The 19,518-nt window shown below is 29.8% G+C and overlaps 1 protein-coding gene across 3 annotated transcripts; it reads right to left on the bottom strand.

Annotated features, from left to right (window-relative positions):
• Window positions 1-7,902: 7,902 nt before the first annotated feature.
• On the bottom strand, window positions 7,903-18,489 carry LOC130442916 (nibrin). 3 transcript variants are annotated; one of them, XR_008909808.1, is made up of 10 exons: window positions 18,108-18,489; window positions 17,787-17,902; window positions 17,563-17,702; window positions 17,011-17,170; window positions 14,306-14,558; window positions 13,637-14,165; window positions 13,347-13,410; window positions 10,732-11,211; window positions 8,920-8,991; window positions 8,478-8,846 (listed from the first exon to the last, which is right to left on the bottom strand). XR_008909808.1 is itself a non-coding variant. In XM_056777323.1 (9 exons), the coding sequence occupies exons 1-9, from the start codon at window positions 18,136-18,138 to the stop codon at window positions 7,931-7,933; spliced, it is 1,953 nt and encodes a 650-aa protein (XP_056633301.1). In that variant the 5' UTR covers window positions 18,139-18,489; the 3' UTR covers window positions 7,903-7,930. The 3 variants fall into 3 exon arrangements, 2 of the variants coding, with proteins under 2 accessions (XP_056633301.1, XP_056633302.1); XM_056777323.1 differs by lacking the exons at window positions 8,478-8,846; window positions 8,920-8,991 and adding an exon at window positions 7,903-8,110; XM_056777324.1 differs by having other exon boundaries at window positions 8,478-8,991.
• Window positions 18,490-19,518: the final 1,029 nt, after the last annotated feature.

Here is a 19,518-nt window from a genome sequence, read left to right as displayed (position 1 = left end):
GTGGAAAAAGATTTATTGTGAAGTGAAATATGTGGTACATAAATGGTATTTTTTGACGCGCCCTCCGCTTACCTCAATTTACCTATGATGTTAGAAATTTTCAATATATATATATATATATATATATATATATATATATATATTTCACTTTCCATTTATATTTTTTTTTCTTTCTTCACAATATGGCGACAGAAAGAAAGGAGGAGATGGTGTTATTCTATAATGCACTATTTTACATCGGCGTTACAGTAATGATATAAATTATGCTCTAAAAACGTTCTTAGAATAAATTTTAAAAACATTTTAGTTTCTGAAGGAAAAACAGTCTTATGTGCAACATTCATGTAGCAATTCAGTGTTCTAAATAGAACTAAAAAACACAAACAAACAGAATATAGAAGTCTTATTACTCTAAATTTATAGAACTACTTTGCTAGCTGGGCTGTCTTCAAAGTGAATTGAAAAAACGTCACAAAACTAGAAATATATGTTCAGTATGTGAGAACTCACATAAACCCAAAACCGCCAAAACTTTCTATGCTAGAATTAGATATATTTAAGCGAATTAAATATCTTCCTTCCCGAATGCCTTCCTTTCGAATTTTCAGAGACTCCACCATGGAAAATCAAAAGCATCAAATTCATTGTCCAGCTCACCTCATTCGATAAACATCACACCAATCAGACTCAAGATGGTACAGGTATTGCTATCGTTACACCAACCTCCAAATATATGTTAAGAGCTCCTTCAACCTACTTTCACTGTTGAATTCCTACTTTCACTGTTGAATTATATGTAATATATCGAGCTAGACATATCGCTGCTTCGACACACGAACCTCATACTCACAGATTCCCTTAGCTCAATCCAAACTCTTTAAAAATATTGACACCACAAATTCCTTTGCAATCAAAATCAAGCAGCAACTGCAATATATACAAGATAATAACAAAAAATTGCATTTGTTGGATCCTCTCACATACTGGAATAAAAGTAAACTAAGAGGCATACCTGGTCGCTAAGGAAGCTGTGGTAGTGATAATGCGGAGAATATGAACTTTTTAACTAGTGCCGTTAAAAGTCAATCCTAAACGTAAAGTGCTCAATGAATGGGAGAACAAATGGTCAATATCTACATACAAGCTTCATGAATTGAAATACTCCGTGAATGTAGAAGCGAAACATTCATTTGAACATAGTAATTTAGAAGAATTTTGGATAAAAATTAGAGACTATGGATAGAAATAAAACTATTAATCATAGCATTTCCAACGTCATACCTAGTGGAAAAGGGTTTTAGTGCGCTTTCTCAAATGCTGACTAAGCAAAGATATTGCGTCAACATTTGTCAACAAGGTGACTTACGATAATATCTGTCAAAATTAGAACCCAATATTATTAAACTTTGTCAAGGTCATCAACCTCAAGGTTCTCATTAAAATTTCATTTAGATTATTATTTCTTTGTAATGTTAAAATTAAAACACATTACTTTATGTATCTTACTTTTTTGTAAATTAAATTAAATTTCTAACTAATAAATGTTATTCTACTATATTGTTTCAAAATTCTTTGGATATATCTCACTAACGCCTAATGTAAGCCAAATCTACCTTATATTAGGGATTATCGTACAATTTTTATCTGTTAACATTTATAGAGGGGCGAATTAAGAAGCGGCTCTTACAAAGGGGGCGTTTGGTCCAAAAAGGTTGAGAAACACTGGCCTAGACGGAGACGCGTTAGAAGAACTTCATCTATACGATTTTTCGGTTGCACTAAGTACCTTCTAGTGTAATAATCGTAGTCAAAAGGCAAGTTAGGGTTATGCTTCTTCTTTATAGAAGAATGAAAAAAGAAAAAATATGAAAATTCATTGGGCGCATCCTCTTATCCCTTCTATATGGATAATTCCTATAAGTGGAAGGTGTTCCGATTAAGTGAAACAAATAGTGTATCATTCTCTCTATCCTCCCAGCGCTTCAGTTAGAACTGCGCATCTTTTGCGCGCATGAAAGCATCGGCAGTATAAAAAAGTGTCTCGAACGTGAGAAAATAAATATTGTCGGCACCGTAACGTAAGGACGTTTTTACCCATACCAACTATCCATATAGGAGTATTACATATATAGCATTAATAGACAACCGGAGCGTGACGTCAGTCACGGCCGTCATGTTGTAATAGTTCACTTTCTAAACAAAGTTTGTTAGACACTGTGTGTTCTTTAAGTTATTTAAAAAGTTCTTAATTAGTTCACCGTTGTATAAAATTATATATATATATATATATATATATATATATATATATATATATATATATATATATGCCTATTGATTACATAATTATGGTACAGTGGCGCCAACATGAGAAAATCATAAGCAGCTAGTTATCATTATTTTGTTAGTTTCTAACACATGCGATAAAAAACCATTAAACAGATAATTCTCAAAAATCTGACACGATCTTTCAAAAGCTAACTTCAACACTCTGATAGTTGAGGATTTAAAAATTCATGGTTTATTAAATATCCGTTCTAGTTTTGATCCCTTCATAATTAGAATTTATTATTATAAAATAATTATGCTATTAATCATTTATTAACGATGTTATGTAAAAATTACAAAAATCCTAATCATCCATACTTACCATATAATATAAATGTGAATGTAAGTTTGTTACATTTTGACGCGAAAATTACTTAACCGATCAACATGAAACTTTGTACACATAATTTTGGAGGTATTAAATATAACATCGTATACTTTTTATGAAAAAAATATTTTTTACAAAAGAATAAAAAAAATATTTGTCAGAAATCTCAAATCTAGCTTCCTCAACGCCACTTAGCATTCCAGTAATGAAGTTCCAACCCAATTCCAATTGACCATAGTTTCAGCTGTTTGGAATTTTTCTATATTTAATGTTATGTTCTTCTCTCATTATATATGCAGTATAAAACTATTTGAATTTATGAGCTTAGGTGAAATTTTTGTGGTCATTATTCTTCCAATTATTCCCACTGACCTTCCATGCCAATTCAAAAGGGTTCAGTTTCTCGTCGAGATTAGCTTCGCTGTTACTATAAACAAAGCACAAGGGCAAGCATTACATGTAGCTGGAGGCGGGAGTGCATTTAGAAAAGCCCAGATTCTCTCACGGTCAACTATATGTAGTCTGTTCGCGTGTGTCATATGTCAGGAAGAATGTAAACAAATGAAAATAGATAATAGTCTCATGAAATAGTGTTTCAAGCTTAACTGTTGGTAGCTGAAATTCTTTAAATGTTCAAGCAAACTTCTGTTCTAACAAAAACTTGAAAACTATAAACCACCATAGCAACAGAATTATACTTATATATAAACTGATTTGATAAACCATATTTTCAGTGCCGGATTAAGACTTGTAAGGCACGAGGCTAAAATAATGACGAGGCCCCCTTAAGGAATTCGGATACCCGAAAAAATAAAAAAAAAATATCAATAGGTTAGATTTGTAGTATCAACACTTGAAAAAATACAGAATGTTTTCCAAATGATGCCCCCCCCCCAAGCCCCTGGCTTAATCCGGCACTGCATAATTGTTATTACTGTTGTCACATATTCTTAAAAATAAGAACTGGCAGTAAATTGAACTATATTTTAAAAAATTCACTTTTATTGAGAAATATATGGTGAAATATTACTAAATAAAGCTTAAGAAAGAAAATATGAAAACATTTTGCGATAAGAAAACTGTAAATTGCAACATTTAAAGGAGGGAACTGAAGTTCTAGGATAAATATTATAAATCCAGGACAAAAAATAAAATTCAAAAGCAAAGAGCCAAATTCCAGGACTTTTCCAGGATGTTCTCCAAATTCCAGGTTCAAGTCAATGCTACTCTTCATCTTAATGGCAAAGTCAATATAACTTTGTTAGTTTTCTTTCATGTTTCAGTTGAATGTAATTGGGATCCTAATAACGAATATTATTATTTTAGCTATACCAATTTCCAAACTAGGTCGGGTACTGGACTTAATCCATCCTGAATATTTTTTAATACAACACTTTTAGATCCCTTGAATTTATTGAACCAAAATACAATAACTTTTTCTGTAGAATTATATCGTTCGCTAAAAATTACGCTTATTATTACACAGCTGATTTCAAACAAAAAAAGCTGCGCTCTCTGACCAAATTCAACAAACTAACATGGCGACACGCGTCAAGATGGCGCAGCACATGCGCCTACTAATTCTAAGTTCATTGTTGTTGATAAATCAATTTTTTATTGCTGATTTGTTTATTTGAGGAGCTACTGATTACCTTTTTCGATGACCTCGTAATAATAAGCTCACTAGATCAAATTAGTCTTGTACTTGTATCCCATCATCATATATATTTACGCACATTGACATTTGTCACGTTAATTTCTCGAAATAAATATTGCCAGAAGTTTGTACAATGAACTGTGAAACACAAACGAAAACTGAAGAAATAGATAAAAAAGAATTTTATTCAAGAGTGTTTGAATGTATCTCTTACATAATTCACAAATGTAAGTAAAAATAATTTAGTATATTATTATATGATATTAATTATGAAAAAATTCTAATCAAGTTATTGTACTCAACTATAATATTCCTGTAGTGTTTAAAATCCTGACAATTATTTATATTGTTAAACACTTAATATTAATTTTTCATTAAATTCCAAGTCATATTGTATTTGTACCTTTAATGCTGTATTTGTCAGTGCAATGTAAGAAAGCGGGGTATAAAGATCGATATTGGTCGAAACGTCAATCTTTACCTGATTTTTAAAACTAGTTTTTTATTTATAAAGTCATAAAATCATAACTATTTCTTAGGAAACAAATTATTTACCTTATAGTGCCGATATATATTCTCTTATTGATTTATTTCAGTAAAACAATTATAAATGAATTACAATTTTAAATAGCAATAAATAAATATGTAATAACATTCATTTTTTATTCAACGTACCAAATGTACTGACAGCAGCAGAGCTGCGTTCTAGGAACAACCTTAGATATTTCGAGTATATAATCTTTGCATTTCCTTGTCTGAGGGGCAACAGATCGTATTGTCAAAATTATTATCAGCTGGTATTGAAGAGAGAATTGAATAAAAAATCTAACTACCCAAATGAAAAAATATCGACATTTTTCATTAAAATTAATTAAAATGAATATAATATGTACACTGATTGCGCTAATAAATAATGTTTTTGTATCTATGTATCAAAATCAGATACTAAAATGGGCTATTTTTTAAATTTAGAATTGGTAGGTATATTAATCTAGTACTAAATTTACACAAATATACATTTCATGTCTGTATAATAATTTTTACGATTGTTTTGCAGCAGTTGATATTCAATTATAAAATGATTATTTTAGGCCCTTTACTACAAAAATTATTTCTAAAATGGTGCACATTATCTCCAAAAGAGAAAGTATTATTAAATTATTTACTTCGTTACATTGGAGATGCCGACCAAATAGATTTATACGCACCTATTATACAAGGTCTCACTTATTGGAGTGATATTCAAGACACAGAAGGTGAAAAAATTTTTAATATTTCTTTTTTTGCATAAAATATTTTCAATATTTAGTTAAATTTATTTTAAGGTGCGTGTGGTTTTAGTGGGAGTCCTCAAGATTTTAAATTTAGTATACATGAAGAAAGACGTATTTTTCAAACAATTATATTGATCGATCAGGTGGTAACCAATATACTTTTGAGACCAACGTTATGCAATGAAATTAAGAAGTTGAATGCTGATAACAGTTCTGAAAATGAAGATATTACTGGACAAGGCGATAGATAAACACCTACAATTTAAACTTTTCTTTTTGATTAATTTCCATACGTATCTGATAAATACATGTTTTTCATTTCGTTAATTATTATTATGAGTACAGAGAGGACATTAAAAATTTAGTAAATACTAGATTATTGTGGTTCCTAATGTAATGTCTTGATTAGTTTTCTATGTTTATGTATGTGAATTGTTGAAAAGTTTAAGTATTTCAAATGTAAATATATTTTAATACAAAACCGAATGAAAATTATTATTATTCTGAATATTAGTTTTAAAATATTTTTATTCAATTAAATGGTTACTTTGGGATTCTATTCAATCTTAGAAACACTATCAAGTTATATAAAAGTTATAAAATGTTTGCATGTATCCATCCTTAGTTTACCAAATTTTGTAAGATATAGATCTTTAGTAGGCATTTCAAGAGAAAACCTAATTTTATAAATCTACCATTCTGAAGCAATTACTATAATTGCAGTTCTCAAAAATTAATCTTAACGCAGATAGTCAAATGATTCGAAGAAAATGTATTGGTATTCCTAGCCTGAAATGCAAAGTGATTTTAAATCCTTAACCCCGAGTTCTGTTAGGCGGTCTACATAGGTTGTAGTAGTAGCTCTTATTTATTTTGTAGTTATGAAGAGATAACACCGATTCATGCTTTGCAGTGTTGAAGTATTTTATTGATTTTTATTAGTAATATTCCTACAATAAGCAACTTTGATATTATATAGGATAAAAAGGATATTATAAGTTGGATATTAAGAATATTCAAACTATTAATCAGGTGGATGGTATAGATAGATGTTAGTCACAGGTTGAAAATGATAAAACAAGTTTTGGACAATATATGCCATAGCTCATTAGAATTATATCTGGAGAAAAAATGTATTGAAACAATTTTTCGACATTTAAAAATATCTAGTTTTAAAATGTTTGCATATATCGTTAGTAAATAGCATATTGTGCAAAATAGAACAAATTTTGCAAGATGTAGAACTTTGGCAGGCGTTTCAAGACAAAAACCAATTTTATAAATTTGCCAGCATTACTATAATTGCTGTTTTCAAAAATATAGATAGTCAATTCAAAGAAAATGTATTAATACACTATAATTTGGAATGTTTTGTTGATATATTGAAAAGGGAATAATATACTTTTTAACGAAATTAATTGTTAATGCCATTTGGTTAAAAAAATCTTTAACGCCATCCATATCTTTTTCAGATTTTGACTTTAGATCTGCCCATGTTTTAACATAGTACAAGATGACGGTATCGTTAGCAAAAATCAAGATTTGGCCAGATGTTTCTATAGTGAATAAGTTATTTGTATATATTATGAACAACAAAATAGTTCCTGTTTTCATTTATTTGGTTATTTATTCGGGCCATTTACTGTCTTTAATAAAGAACTTCGTATTAAATCTAGCGGAAATCTAGAAAAAAATTGACGGAATCACGTCTGACTACCTATTAAATTTCAGTCCCGAAAAACTGGTTCCTAACATCGGATATGTGATATTAGGGGACCGAAACTGTCCGATATTATGTCACACAACCTAACTAAATTCATTGTTATTTTTCAAGAGAAGGAATTATTCAACTTGATGATATTCCATATGCCAGGACAGAAATCTGCTCAGACCGATGATATATATATATATATATATATATATATATATATATATATATATATATATATATATATATATTAGTAACGAAATAAAATCTTACCTTTTGGAAATAAAAGCGCTCCAATCACTCGGTCTTAAAATCTTTGACACACATAAATTGTCTCAAGAACAAAAAGGCACAGAATATTAAGTCTCTGATCTATAATTTTACCAGAAATTATCTTATTTCTTGTATATATATTGTATATAACTCTGTCTTGTTTAAGAAATATCGGAAGCCTATGCGGTATTACGCTACTTTACTATACTTGAAAAAGGTTTAAAAATAAAACTGTGAAGAGACAAAAATAAATAAGTTTATAACCACCTTATTCGTTTTGAGTCAGTTTTAGTAATTAAAGATCATGCCTGAAGTACTGTAAATCATAACAATGTTATTTTACTATATTTTTATTGATGAAATTTTCATATTTCAAAGATTTTTAATTTATGTTTTTGTTTTCTATTTAATGAAGGTGGTCTTTCATCATCAGAATCATATGCTATTTGTCTTCTAGTGTCATTTATACCAGTTGTATTTGTACAGCTCAACAATTTGAAAGAATCTTGACCAATAACTTTCGTTTGAGGATAAACAGGTTTCACCTAAAACAAGTTTGAATAGTCATATTCCTTATTTTAATTTATACCGAACTGTAAAATCCTACTAAATATTGTCGTAACAAATTTTTAAATAAATTGAGATATTTTCTATCAAAAATGACATGAAATCGAGAAGGGAACAGTAAATATTAACGGTTATATTATATTTCTATTTAAAGTTTGAATAATATATACACTATAATTCAAGTTTCTAACATAAAAGGTTGCGTATATGAGAAACAGAATCAAAATCCGCCAAGTCCATCTCCATAAATTTCCAGAAAAGTGGAAAAAATTTTAAAAACAGACAAATGATTTATAATAAAATAAGCTTAGGCTGTAAAGGGGTTGAGCTATAAAAACTATAATAACTGTTATTTTTACACTTTAATTACGTATAGGCTTAGTAAAAAATCTTGACTTTAATTAATTATTACACAAATTGCAAAGTATCATAAAATAAAATTTAATGTTTAATAAAAAGTAAACAAAGTTTTTATTATTATATTAGATCACACAATATATGTTTCAATTTCGTCATAATATTGGCTTCGGCTTCATTGTTGAGACCTCCGGCTTCTTGGTTTTCCAAATCTCGATAAAATTTTGGCGTCTCGTGGTTTTTGCACTTTTTCAGATTCAAACTTCAGTCTTTAACCAGGGCAGTGACTCCAACATGATGAACGCTTCCATGTTTCCCCAGAATTTCTTCATATTCTTCTGGCTTAATAATAGTGTCCTTTTTTTAAAAATTTTTATTAATCAATCCAAATACTCTGTGGAACATAAAACATAAAGGGTAAACAACTTACAGAGGATCATGGATAGTCACGTGATGAAACTAGGCGATCCTATTGACCAACTGGATTTGGCGGCTTCTAAAACTGAAAATGGAGTAAATCAAAGTCCAAATACAATAGGATGTGACGGGATTTGCAACAAAATAACAGTTATACTGAATTCAGCATGGAACAATCTATAGATAGAAACAATATTAAACTCAACTTCGAGAAAATATGGACTTAGCGGTTTTTGATTCTAGACACCTCATATACAAAATACACTGTTGAAATAGTTATTTACGTAACTAGTTATGTAAAGAGCGAAATTGTTAAACAGGTGTAACATTTGCCAAAACGAACGTTGTCAAAGGTTATAATGCACTCTACGAGGACCTTAAATTGTGTGGTATAAATTCTTCTAAATCTGACTACAGAACAAATTTGTTTAGTAAACAAATATGTAACTATCTTCATCTTTTTCGAGTTTTTGTAATTATTTGATTAATTTATATCTGAGACTAGATAAAGTTCTTTTGCATAGTTAATCAGCTGGAAGTGATTAGGTAGAAGAATAATATAAATCTTACCACTCCTGTTGCATGATGTGTGTATATAGTATATTTTGTAAATTGTATTGTTACACAAATCAGACCAAGAAAGATTTATTGTTATTATAATAAAAATCTCAAGTCATTTGAATCCAAAACTATGGGAATGTTGCTCGAAGCTCAAATTTAACCATCTACAATGACCTGAATACACCATTTATCGATGCTGTCATCAGAATCAATACAAACAATTATAAAGACCACTGTGTAAATAACAGCAATTAACTGATCTAGATCTATAAGATAAACTGGCAATGAACGGTAGCTGCCACAAAACACACATGATTTTATTCCGATCATCACTTCCAGCTTATTCAATGCTTTTTCAAGTGTGGTGTCTTTTACGTGCCAATTTTTTGTAACTGCTTTGCACAGATTCTTCACCATTCTCCATATCTAGAAGCAGCATTTGCAAGCTTTGCACCCAACTCTGCAGTTTTCCTTTTGGAAACAAAGGACTTGGTTGGCACCATTTTCCAGTTGAGTCCTATTTCGTCCGCATTGTAAATGTGCTTGGGTACAAAACCATCAGCTTTGTAAAATTCGTTAGATGTCTTCTTAAAATTTTCGGCAGATACATCAGCTGATAGTCTCTCACCTTGTATGTCTAGCTTCCTTAACCTGTGCGTTGAAACAAGCCAGTTGTAGCTTGGAAATTAGGATCACCCTTCATTATTTGATTTATTGTGCTTTTTAACAAATGATCTGTTCGTTAACTGGTTGTCCTGACTTGACTAATTAGCATAAACCAAGTATACATTGCCAAGTCCAGCTCCTGATTTCATTGATTTTCTTTTTGTGTTCTAATCTTCACTGTCTAGTTTGGAAGTATAGTCTTTGATAATTTGACGCTGCTTTTTAGTTTCCGAAACAACTTGATTTATCGGCAAATACAGTAACCAGCGAATGACGATCTTGGCGCTCCGGGTGGCTAAATCTTGAACTGCAGCGAGCGCTACACAAGGCGAAACGAAAGTTAGAACATCAGGCATGTAAATTTATCGAAACCTCGCACCTGGGTACAATTTATGGCCGGTATTTGGATAATTGATGCTCTACTGTATTTATTTTCTTTCATACAATTTCACTTTCTATTGGTTGGATATTATTTGAGAGAATAAGCAAGAATTTGCATAGTAAGCTTCTTAACTAGCAGTCGTAGCTTTTTGCAGATCAGTTCTTATAAAAAAAATGGACATCAGTTATAGAAAATCCACATTACAATATCTCTCACCTTTTTGAATTTCTTGAAATTCGTGCATTTTGAAAAATCATTGCAATCAACTTCGTCGCTAGGAATTCTCGATCTGAAACTAGCTTCCGATAAAACCTCGACCCGAACTTTTTTTTCAAACATTTTAATAAATTGTAGTAATTCAGAACTGATTTCCTCTGGTTCTTCAGTTTTGACACTATCGCAATATCTTTTGGAATGCCACGTAGAATTGGAATTATCGTTACTGTTTCCTGATACACTAGTGTATTTTATTTGTTCTTCTTTTGATGTGTTGTCGATAAATTGCGTACTCGAAAATAAAGGTTTGCCTATATCCTCCTCAAGGTTTTTAATAAATGGATTGTTATTTTCTGTTTGATTTTTTAAAGGCTTTTCATCGAGTTGTTCGGTTAAAAAGGGATTTTTAGCTTTCCTCTTTATTGGAATTTCTTCCGAATCGCTGTCTTCTATTGTCTTCCTTTTTTGAGATTGGCGTTTCTAGAACATAAATGTTTTTAAATCAAGAAGAAAATGCTCTCAAGATTATAATTTAATAGAAGAACTTTTGATTTAAAAAAAGGGGGAAAGTATTTAAAGTAGTAAATTCAAAGAAGTGCTCTCATTGTAGATTTTCGTCACTTTGATTTTTTTTAATATTTAAACAAACATGAAAGAAAATAAGTTGAGACAATAACATCAGAACCAGTTAGAATTTTCAAATTATATGTTTTAAAATCGTTACGATTGATCAGAATGAAATTTAATCCAAATAACTAACATAAGTACATAATATAAGGAACAAATATAGAGTATTAGCAACTAACAGAAACGAAGAAGAAAAGAAGTGATAAAATTATGTAAAGCATATTGGATCATATGGTCTGGGGTAACAAAAAATGAACATGACATAGTGGGAGTTTCTCTAATAATAAAAGTATATAGAGAATAAAAATTATATAAACGAAAGAATCATCACAGCAAACATTAAAGAAGAGAAAGGAAATGGAGAACTATTAATGGTTATAGTATGTGAACCAAATGAAGATAAAAAAACTGAAGTAAAAGACAAATTTTTTGAAGAGCTACAAGTGATAGTAGACGACAATGATTGTAATATAATACTGGATTATCTGAATGGTAGAGTGGACAAACGGCGAAAGAAAAATAAACTTATGCAAAGAAAATTAACTTATAATTACAAATACAAATTTCCAACACAAAGAGATTAATAAAATAACAATATAAGTCAATCAAAAGTAGACAACAGAAATCCATAATACTTTACTTCCTAGTAAGTAAAAGTATTTGAAAAAAAGTCAAGGATGTCAAGATCAGAAATTGGGAGTGACCACTACTTAGTGGTGATGAAAATAAAAATGAATGAAATTAACGAAAAGGCAGAAGAGCACAAAAGAAGCACACTGAATAAATAAATTAGATGCTATAAACTCAGAGAAACTGCAAATAAAATGAGATACCAAGAAATGATAAAACAAAAAATTAAATACATCAAGAGGCAAGATACAACAGAAGAAATGTGGATAAGATTTAGAAATATAATAATAAATGCAGAGGAAAAGAATGTGGAACGTCAATCATGCAACACAAGAGAATAAATAGGTGGTCTGAGGTCATAAAAGATGCAATTAAAAAGAAAAAAAATGGAGGTATAAGAAATAAGATCAACAAAAATTGAACAAAAGACACAGGAAAGAATGGAAACTGTCGTCGAAAAGGAGCTCACGTAATGACTCAACTCTAGCATTCCTTACACATGAAAATGTAAGAAAGCTTCAGGATTAAGTAAGGCTTTGTGACAACTAGTTGAAACTGGAGAGTTTTAGAACCAAAAGTGTCAAGAATCAAAACTTAAACAATAAAAAGCGGTCAATCTACTAATTTGTTTAATTGATTCCATACCCTCAACTATCCTCACAATACTAGAAATAATAACCTTTATAAAGTATCACAACATCGCAAAGCTTTTTTGTATACCTCGATTCAAATGTTGAATATGTTAACCGGAAAACAATAAAAACCTCTCATTTAAATCTTTTTGTGTGGATGTAGAAAAGTATCTTCTAAGCAGGCAAATTTCCTTACAGGAAATTTTATTCTGCTTGCCAATTTTGGTTCTATTCGAATTTCATTTGCATTACCTCCCCCCCTCTACTTAATGCCTTTCTCGCTTGGTGCTCTGCTATATTTATTATATAGCTAAAACAGTTTTCATCATTGGGCTTTACAATGTAAGAGCAAATTCTGCTCTTATGTAATCGGTTTTGTAATTGCTACAAAGTCTATTTGTTATCTTTCTTATTTTTTGTTTTTAATTTATAAAAACTTGGAATTTTGGTAACATACATATTATTTGTAAGTGATTTTTTCATTATAGTTAAGTTATTTTTATGATGGCAAGAAAACTCTTTCTTTCTTTCTTATTTTTTCCTTAACCATTTTTAATGATAATTATAATAATAGAACCTCTATGTAAGATCTCTCCACTCTAAAGTTGAGACATAACAAATATTAGCAAATTTTGAAGTTTTAGCATTGCTTTTTGAAACTCAAAATCAAAGTTGTTTATGGTTTGTTATAGGAAACAAAAAACAGTAATTGAGTTTAATTCTTACCATAGAAAAAAGTTCCTTTTGTTTATCTTTCCTCGTTTGACTTTTTCTCTCATCTTCTACAGACCTAAAAGCAGAATTTGACCAATGAGGAACTGATATAAAAATAATAACAACACAATTGCAGCTATATTTTGACCATGCTACATTCTTGTCATTAGAATTTCTACGATTTATTTTAATAAGTTTGCTTGATTTTATTTTTAGTTTACAGCATTTTATGAGACAAACATTACCCAAAAAGAAGAATTTTTTCATATTACAAATATAACAACAATCAAAGCGAATTATACCTTGTTATATCAGTTTCATCTTTTTTGACTTTTTTTGATGGGTTTCCTGCATCAATACTATCACAAACTCTTTTTTGTGCCACTTTTTCTTCTGTCACTGCATCATCTTCGGTTAAGTCTATTTCATCTTCTATTTTCACTTGTTTCATTATAGGAGGTGCAGTCATTTGAACAGAATCTACTGTTTCTTGAATACTTTTCTGTGCTGTACTAGTTCCAATTCGAAAATCTTGAGTTTGAGTATTGTGAACCAACAAGTTATTTTGTGTTGTTTCTATTTGATTTGGTGCATTGAAAACTTCAATCGCTCTGTTGAAACTAGGATTACAATCTTTCTCACAGGATCCGTGTATTATAGCCATTGCGATTTCTTGTATGGGTATAGTACGTTTGTTTTGTTTCAATACATGTTTCATTATTTCTTTGTAGTTTTTGTCATCTACATCTTTATAACTTTGCATGACTAAATGTTTTTCTGTTAGATCTTTCATCTTTATGGGATTGTTCTCCCAAGAGCTGCAAGTACCTCCTACAAAAAAGAATAATAAATAACCAGAGCAGCTTTTTATATATCTATTGCTAGAAGTTTAAAATACTACATATTTATCACTAACCATACAAGTTGCTGAAAATAACCAAATTTTGTTATGAAATTAAAAGGATACTAGCCTGCTTTTCTTATCAAATCTTTCACTTGCTTTTCTTCTTTCTCCAAATAAAATAGAAAATGTTTGCCAATAAACAAGTTTTTTCTAGGTGCAGCTTTTTTAAATTCAACTCTGTTCAATAAAGCCTCTGCTAGTGGAGGGTTATTATAATCAGTTATGTTAGGTGGAGCAATACTTTTAGACACATTCTCTACAAATTTTGCCCAAAATGCCGGTACAACTATAGGTTTGTCCTCCAAGAGAGCATGTAGTACCTAAAAATCTCAAGTGGAGTTATTCGCTTTCTTACAAGAGCTCAACAGGTATTAAAATTAAACCAGTTCGGTTATCAATGTTGTCTATTGTAATATGCCAATCGGCTTGTTACATTTTTCCTCAAATATTTTGAACGTTCCTTTATTCACGTATTATGGTAAAGTAATCACTTCTGATTTGTTTATTCTAATATTCAAGTTTTTGAGGAAATTAACTTTTCATGACCTCCCATTCCTTTCGATAAATTCATTAAAACCTTAATTATCTACACTCCAAATAAAAGTGAATTTTAGTAAATTTGTGGTGATTTTCTATTTATTTGGGGAGCAGAACGAATAGAATAAAATACCACAAATTTATTAAAATTTACTTTTATTTGAAGTGTAGATAGGAAGAGGAAGAATTCGAATCAATTTCGAGGTTTTATTGAATTTATCAAATGAAGTGGGAGGTCGAGAACAAATTAATTTCCTCAAAAACTTGAATGTTAGAATAAACAAATCCGACGTGAGTACTGTACCATAATACGTGAACAGAGAAATATTCAAAATGTTCGAAGAAAAACTTAACAAGCCGAATGAACATAGATAGAAACTTGATGTTACAAAATTAATTCTCATAAGTAAATAATTCAGTATTCTTATTTCATTGGTTTAGATGATGAATTGTTTTGGCGACATATGAGACTTCATCATAAAAACATACAAATCTTGGTGGACGAAAAAAGTAATGAGACTATAGGTTATCTGGCAATGTTGTAGCTACCAACCTGTGCTAGACAAGTTCAACTATATATAGTATTACAGTATTATTGACAGTGCTATCAATGAAGTTTTAAATTTATATTTCACAAACATAAAGTATATGAATTTCAAACTAAGTTGTGCATTAGGATCAGTTAAACTTAGTGAATCCTCTGAGAGAAATCAACTTTATAAGCCTATAAAGGGGTTGAAGAACAACCTCAGTAGAGTATAGGTCACTTGGCATCGACGGTTTCAAAGGTCAATCCGGTAGGCGGTTGCGTGTGTTGCTTGATTTGTTCTTGCTTAATGGGCCTTTCGATTGCCATAAGGAACTGCTTAAGGGGTTCAGTTATAGGTTGATAAGTTTTCTTTAGTTGTGTTTGAGACTGACTGACATATTTGTAAACATTTCTTCTTCATATATTCTTCTTCCAGCAATATAAACATATATTTTTAAAATCTTGATAAGACATGACAACATTCACATGTTCATCATATATTTGTTTGAGGTTCATTAAATCTTGTTGGAATATAATCAAAAAGTTTGCATTGTCCATAATTGAATGTTTGGGGATTGCTGAATATGTTTGACAATAAAAGCAATCTGTACATCTAAGGCGACCAAAACAAAAGTAGCTTTGAATAATTATTTGATCGCATGTAAACACATCATCAAAAATTATTAGTGAGTTTTTCTTTCATGGTTTTGATAAGATTCCACAAGTAAGTATACTTTGGTTAATGATAACTTTTATAATTCACTTAAATATTTTTAAATTTCAATCTATTGGGGTTATAAATTAATGACAGCAATGCATTTGTTTACCACTTTTGCCAGGTCCAATGATTTCAAATCATCACAAAAATATGCACCGTGTTTGCTAATTTTAACGAGAAAAATCACGGTTAACCACATATAAAGAGATATGGGAATTACCCTGCATTTTTACCACCTATTGAAGATACTGGGGGTATATGTAAATAGAAGATCATGGTTAATTGAAAGAGAAATAAATGCAACACTAAAAAAGGAGTGGTCAATTTATTGATCAATTACCTCATGAGCTACATAAAGACGCGTGGGAGCACGATATAGCATATTCCAAAAGCCAATAGAGACACTGCTGATAAAATTTTAGAAAACTGAGCTTGGGAACGAGTCCAAGGAGGCAAAGATTACTACTTGGAAATATTATAAAATGCAAACTTAAAATGGGGATGGGTGTGAGGCGAAAAGAAGGTGGTATTAAGAAAAAATCTGTAAATCAAGGGGTTACCAAATTGATATTTTCATTTATGAATCATATGTTTCATTTAATAAACCAATTGTTATGAGAATTGTCACCAAATAATGAGGACAAAATTATTGAATAAATGAAATTATTGATATTATTTTTGCTCTATTCTTCATGAAAGCTTTTTGTTAATATTTACTGATTGCTAATGGTAAAAATTAGTCTCTCGAGCCAACAGTACGATGTCTTTTTTACTTGTTTCTTTTCCAGAAGTTGAAAATATATAATTTTGGAATTCCGACTAGTTGAAGATTTCCAACGCTGTTACAAGAGAGACAACAATAACTTGTTTTTATTTTGAAATCAAACCTTAAGTAAATAAGAAATAAGTTTCATTACTTCTTTCACACACCTCATATGTATACATTTGTAATAAAAAATATGTACGATGAAAAAAAATTGCATTTTACCTTTACTGTCAAACTAATTTTTTGCAAAGTAAGGTGAGTGCATTCTGAGGTCCAATTATCTAAATACCTTCCTTGAATGGTATCAAGTTGTTTTTTCAAAGCTTCTTTACAATTATCAGATAATTGAGTGGCTGTAGTTACAAAGTGAATTTGATGAAATCTAAAAAAAAGAACAAATTAAATATAATAAACTATTGAGTTTATGTTTCTAATTAAGCAAAGATAAAATCTGTGGGATAATATTTTAGTAGAAACGAGAAATTTTGAGGCTATTCTTAATGTAATTATACCTCAATAATTTATATACATTTTGATAACAAAATCTTCAGATATTGAAGATAAAATATATGTGTGACAGTGTAAGTGACGGCTCAATGGTAGTGAACATATTAAGAATAATGAATTTATTTACAGAAAAATGATTCACTCAATGTGTTCAAAATGTATATTATCAATAGTTTCAAAAATTTCAACTTAATGAAGCAAATAAACAAGAAAATATGCTCACATATTTACCTACAACATATTATTTCAATACATTTATCAACTTACTTAAATATGCTGCTAAAGACACCAAACTGAACTTTATCATTTTCCTTAAGATCCACTTCAACATTTGGTGTTACTTCTTTCTTATTGATAAAAGTTTTATATGTGGATTTTAAATCTTCAATAGTAACCTTATGACCATCCTAAAAAGTATAATGTACCTTAATAATCATCAATATACTTAATACATTATCAAAGAAACTTTTATTACAAAAGGAGTAACTTACTTTGATGCAAATTTTAGCATGTGCTCTACTTATGGAAGTATCATTTTCTATCAATATATCACAATTTTTTCGACCAATAATAAATTCATTCTGATTAATAAGATAAAACGTTTTACCTGGAAAATGAATGTATATTTTAGTTTGTTATTCTAAACAAAACAATAGAATTTGTTTATTTACTATTTCGTTAATTAGTTTTTTGGAATACAAACAATTAATACGTAAGTTAACATCAGTAACAACTAGTGTTAGAATAATACATAATAATTGAGTTACGACAATGACAAGAGCAAATGATTTTCAAAATTATTATCTACTCACCAGTACTAATATTTTGCAAATAATATAACATTTTCAATCTATTTTAGTTTTCCCTTAAAAATAATGTTTAAATCATATGTTTGACATTTTATTACATTCAAATTTTCAGTTTAACCAACATTGGAAATTGAATTCAACTTCTTGCCACTATTCCGTTCATATTGGGTGCTTTCCACTAAGCACTCAGGACATCACGTACACAACCACGATTTTTCCCGTTCCACTTAATCCAGAGCTTTATAATTGTAAACAAAAATGGAATGGCTTACGAGACGTTGAGATAAATATTAACGAATGGAAGAAAAGAAAAAATAAAGCGAAAGCTTTAAGAGATTATGTTATAATTTGTAAGTTATTGAATTTTGTAGTCGAGTGCTTAACTGATTTACATTGAAGTAAAATCAAAATATATTCTGCGGCGATAGTAAAATATTTGATGGTGCGTCACAAGAATGCTTCAAAAGTACTAATAATGAGTTATATTCTCATGGTTGCAATCTGCGTTGTTTGAGTTTTGAAAATTTCGATAATTATTTCATAGATTACTCCGACCAATCTCTTGTCAAGGGTCGTCGTGAATGTTAGTCATAACGTCATGAGTGAAGTTCTCTCTCTCGCTGCCATTCATTTTAAATTGATTCGTAATTTTGCACCAAACTCTACAGATTAAATTATACTTCGAATGCAAATTAATTGATGAAACAAAAATTTATTGTTTTTGTATATCGACAATTTATTTACATTTTACACATATATTAAGTGAACATTAATCTAATTATAATGAGTACATGTCATAAAAATTTACTGTTTTATTGGTATATTAGTCGAAATGTCAAGGATTTTTGAATTATACGAAGTTTATAAGTTTATAGATGTTGAAATATGTCTTGTGAATGAATATTTAAGGAGCAATTCGCATTGGTTTTTTGAAAAAGCGTGGGAAGAATGTCGATGATGACAACAAAACAAAAATATATATTCCAAGGTTAATTAGACAACCGTGAGAAGAATTTAATTATATCAATGCACGATGTTATCTTAAATTGATAAGAATTATTTGAATTATGGTTATATGTTTCATAGCTTGAATAATATGAATAGATTGTGAGTATATATTAGTTTCGTAGTAATTTGAAATATGTTCCGTTTTTAAATGGAAGTAAAAATAAAACCACTTCAGTAGTGATCTTTACATTACAGATGAGGATTTACTTTTCTGTTATGTTTTCGGCTAAGTATGATACAAAGCCAGATCTAATTTAAACCTTTAGATGTAGTTGTTGCTGTTTGTACCAGGAATATTTGAATATTAATATTTTCATTCAATAATCGAGACCTAATTTTTTAAGATAGAAACATATAGCGCAGCGTGAACAGATTATGTGTTCGGACACATAAGCGCATATTGAGC

Source organism: Diorhabda sublineata, chromosome 4 (genome assembly GCF_026230105.1).
Source record: "Diorhabda sublineata isolate icDioSubl1.1 chromosome 4, icDioSubl1.1, whole genome shotgun sequence".
Classification (NCBI taxonomy): domain Eukaryota; kingdom Metazoa; phylum Arthropoda; class Insecta; order Coleoptera; family Chrysomelidae; genus Diorhabda; species Diorhabda sublineata.
Note: the sequence above shows the minus strand (reverse complement) of the source record. Positions and strands in the feature narration are given on the sequence as shown.

Coding starts and splice junctions, on each gene's coding strand:
- LOC130442916 (XM_056777323.1), bottom strand. CDS start 18,138: ATGTTATATTATTTGCAAAATATTAGTACTG. Junction 17,903..18,107: donor TTTGCAAAATATTAGTACTG/GTGAGTAGATAA, acceptor TTCATTTTCCAG/GTAAAACGTTTTATCTTATT. Junction 13,411..13,636: donor GATGAAACTGATATAACAAG/GTATAATTCGCT, acceptor TTCTGCTTTTAG/GTCTGTAGAAGATGAGAGAA.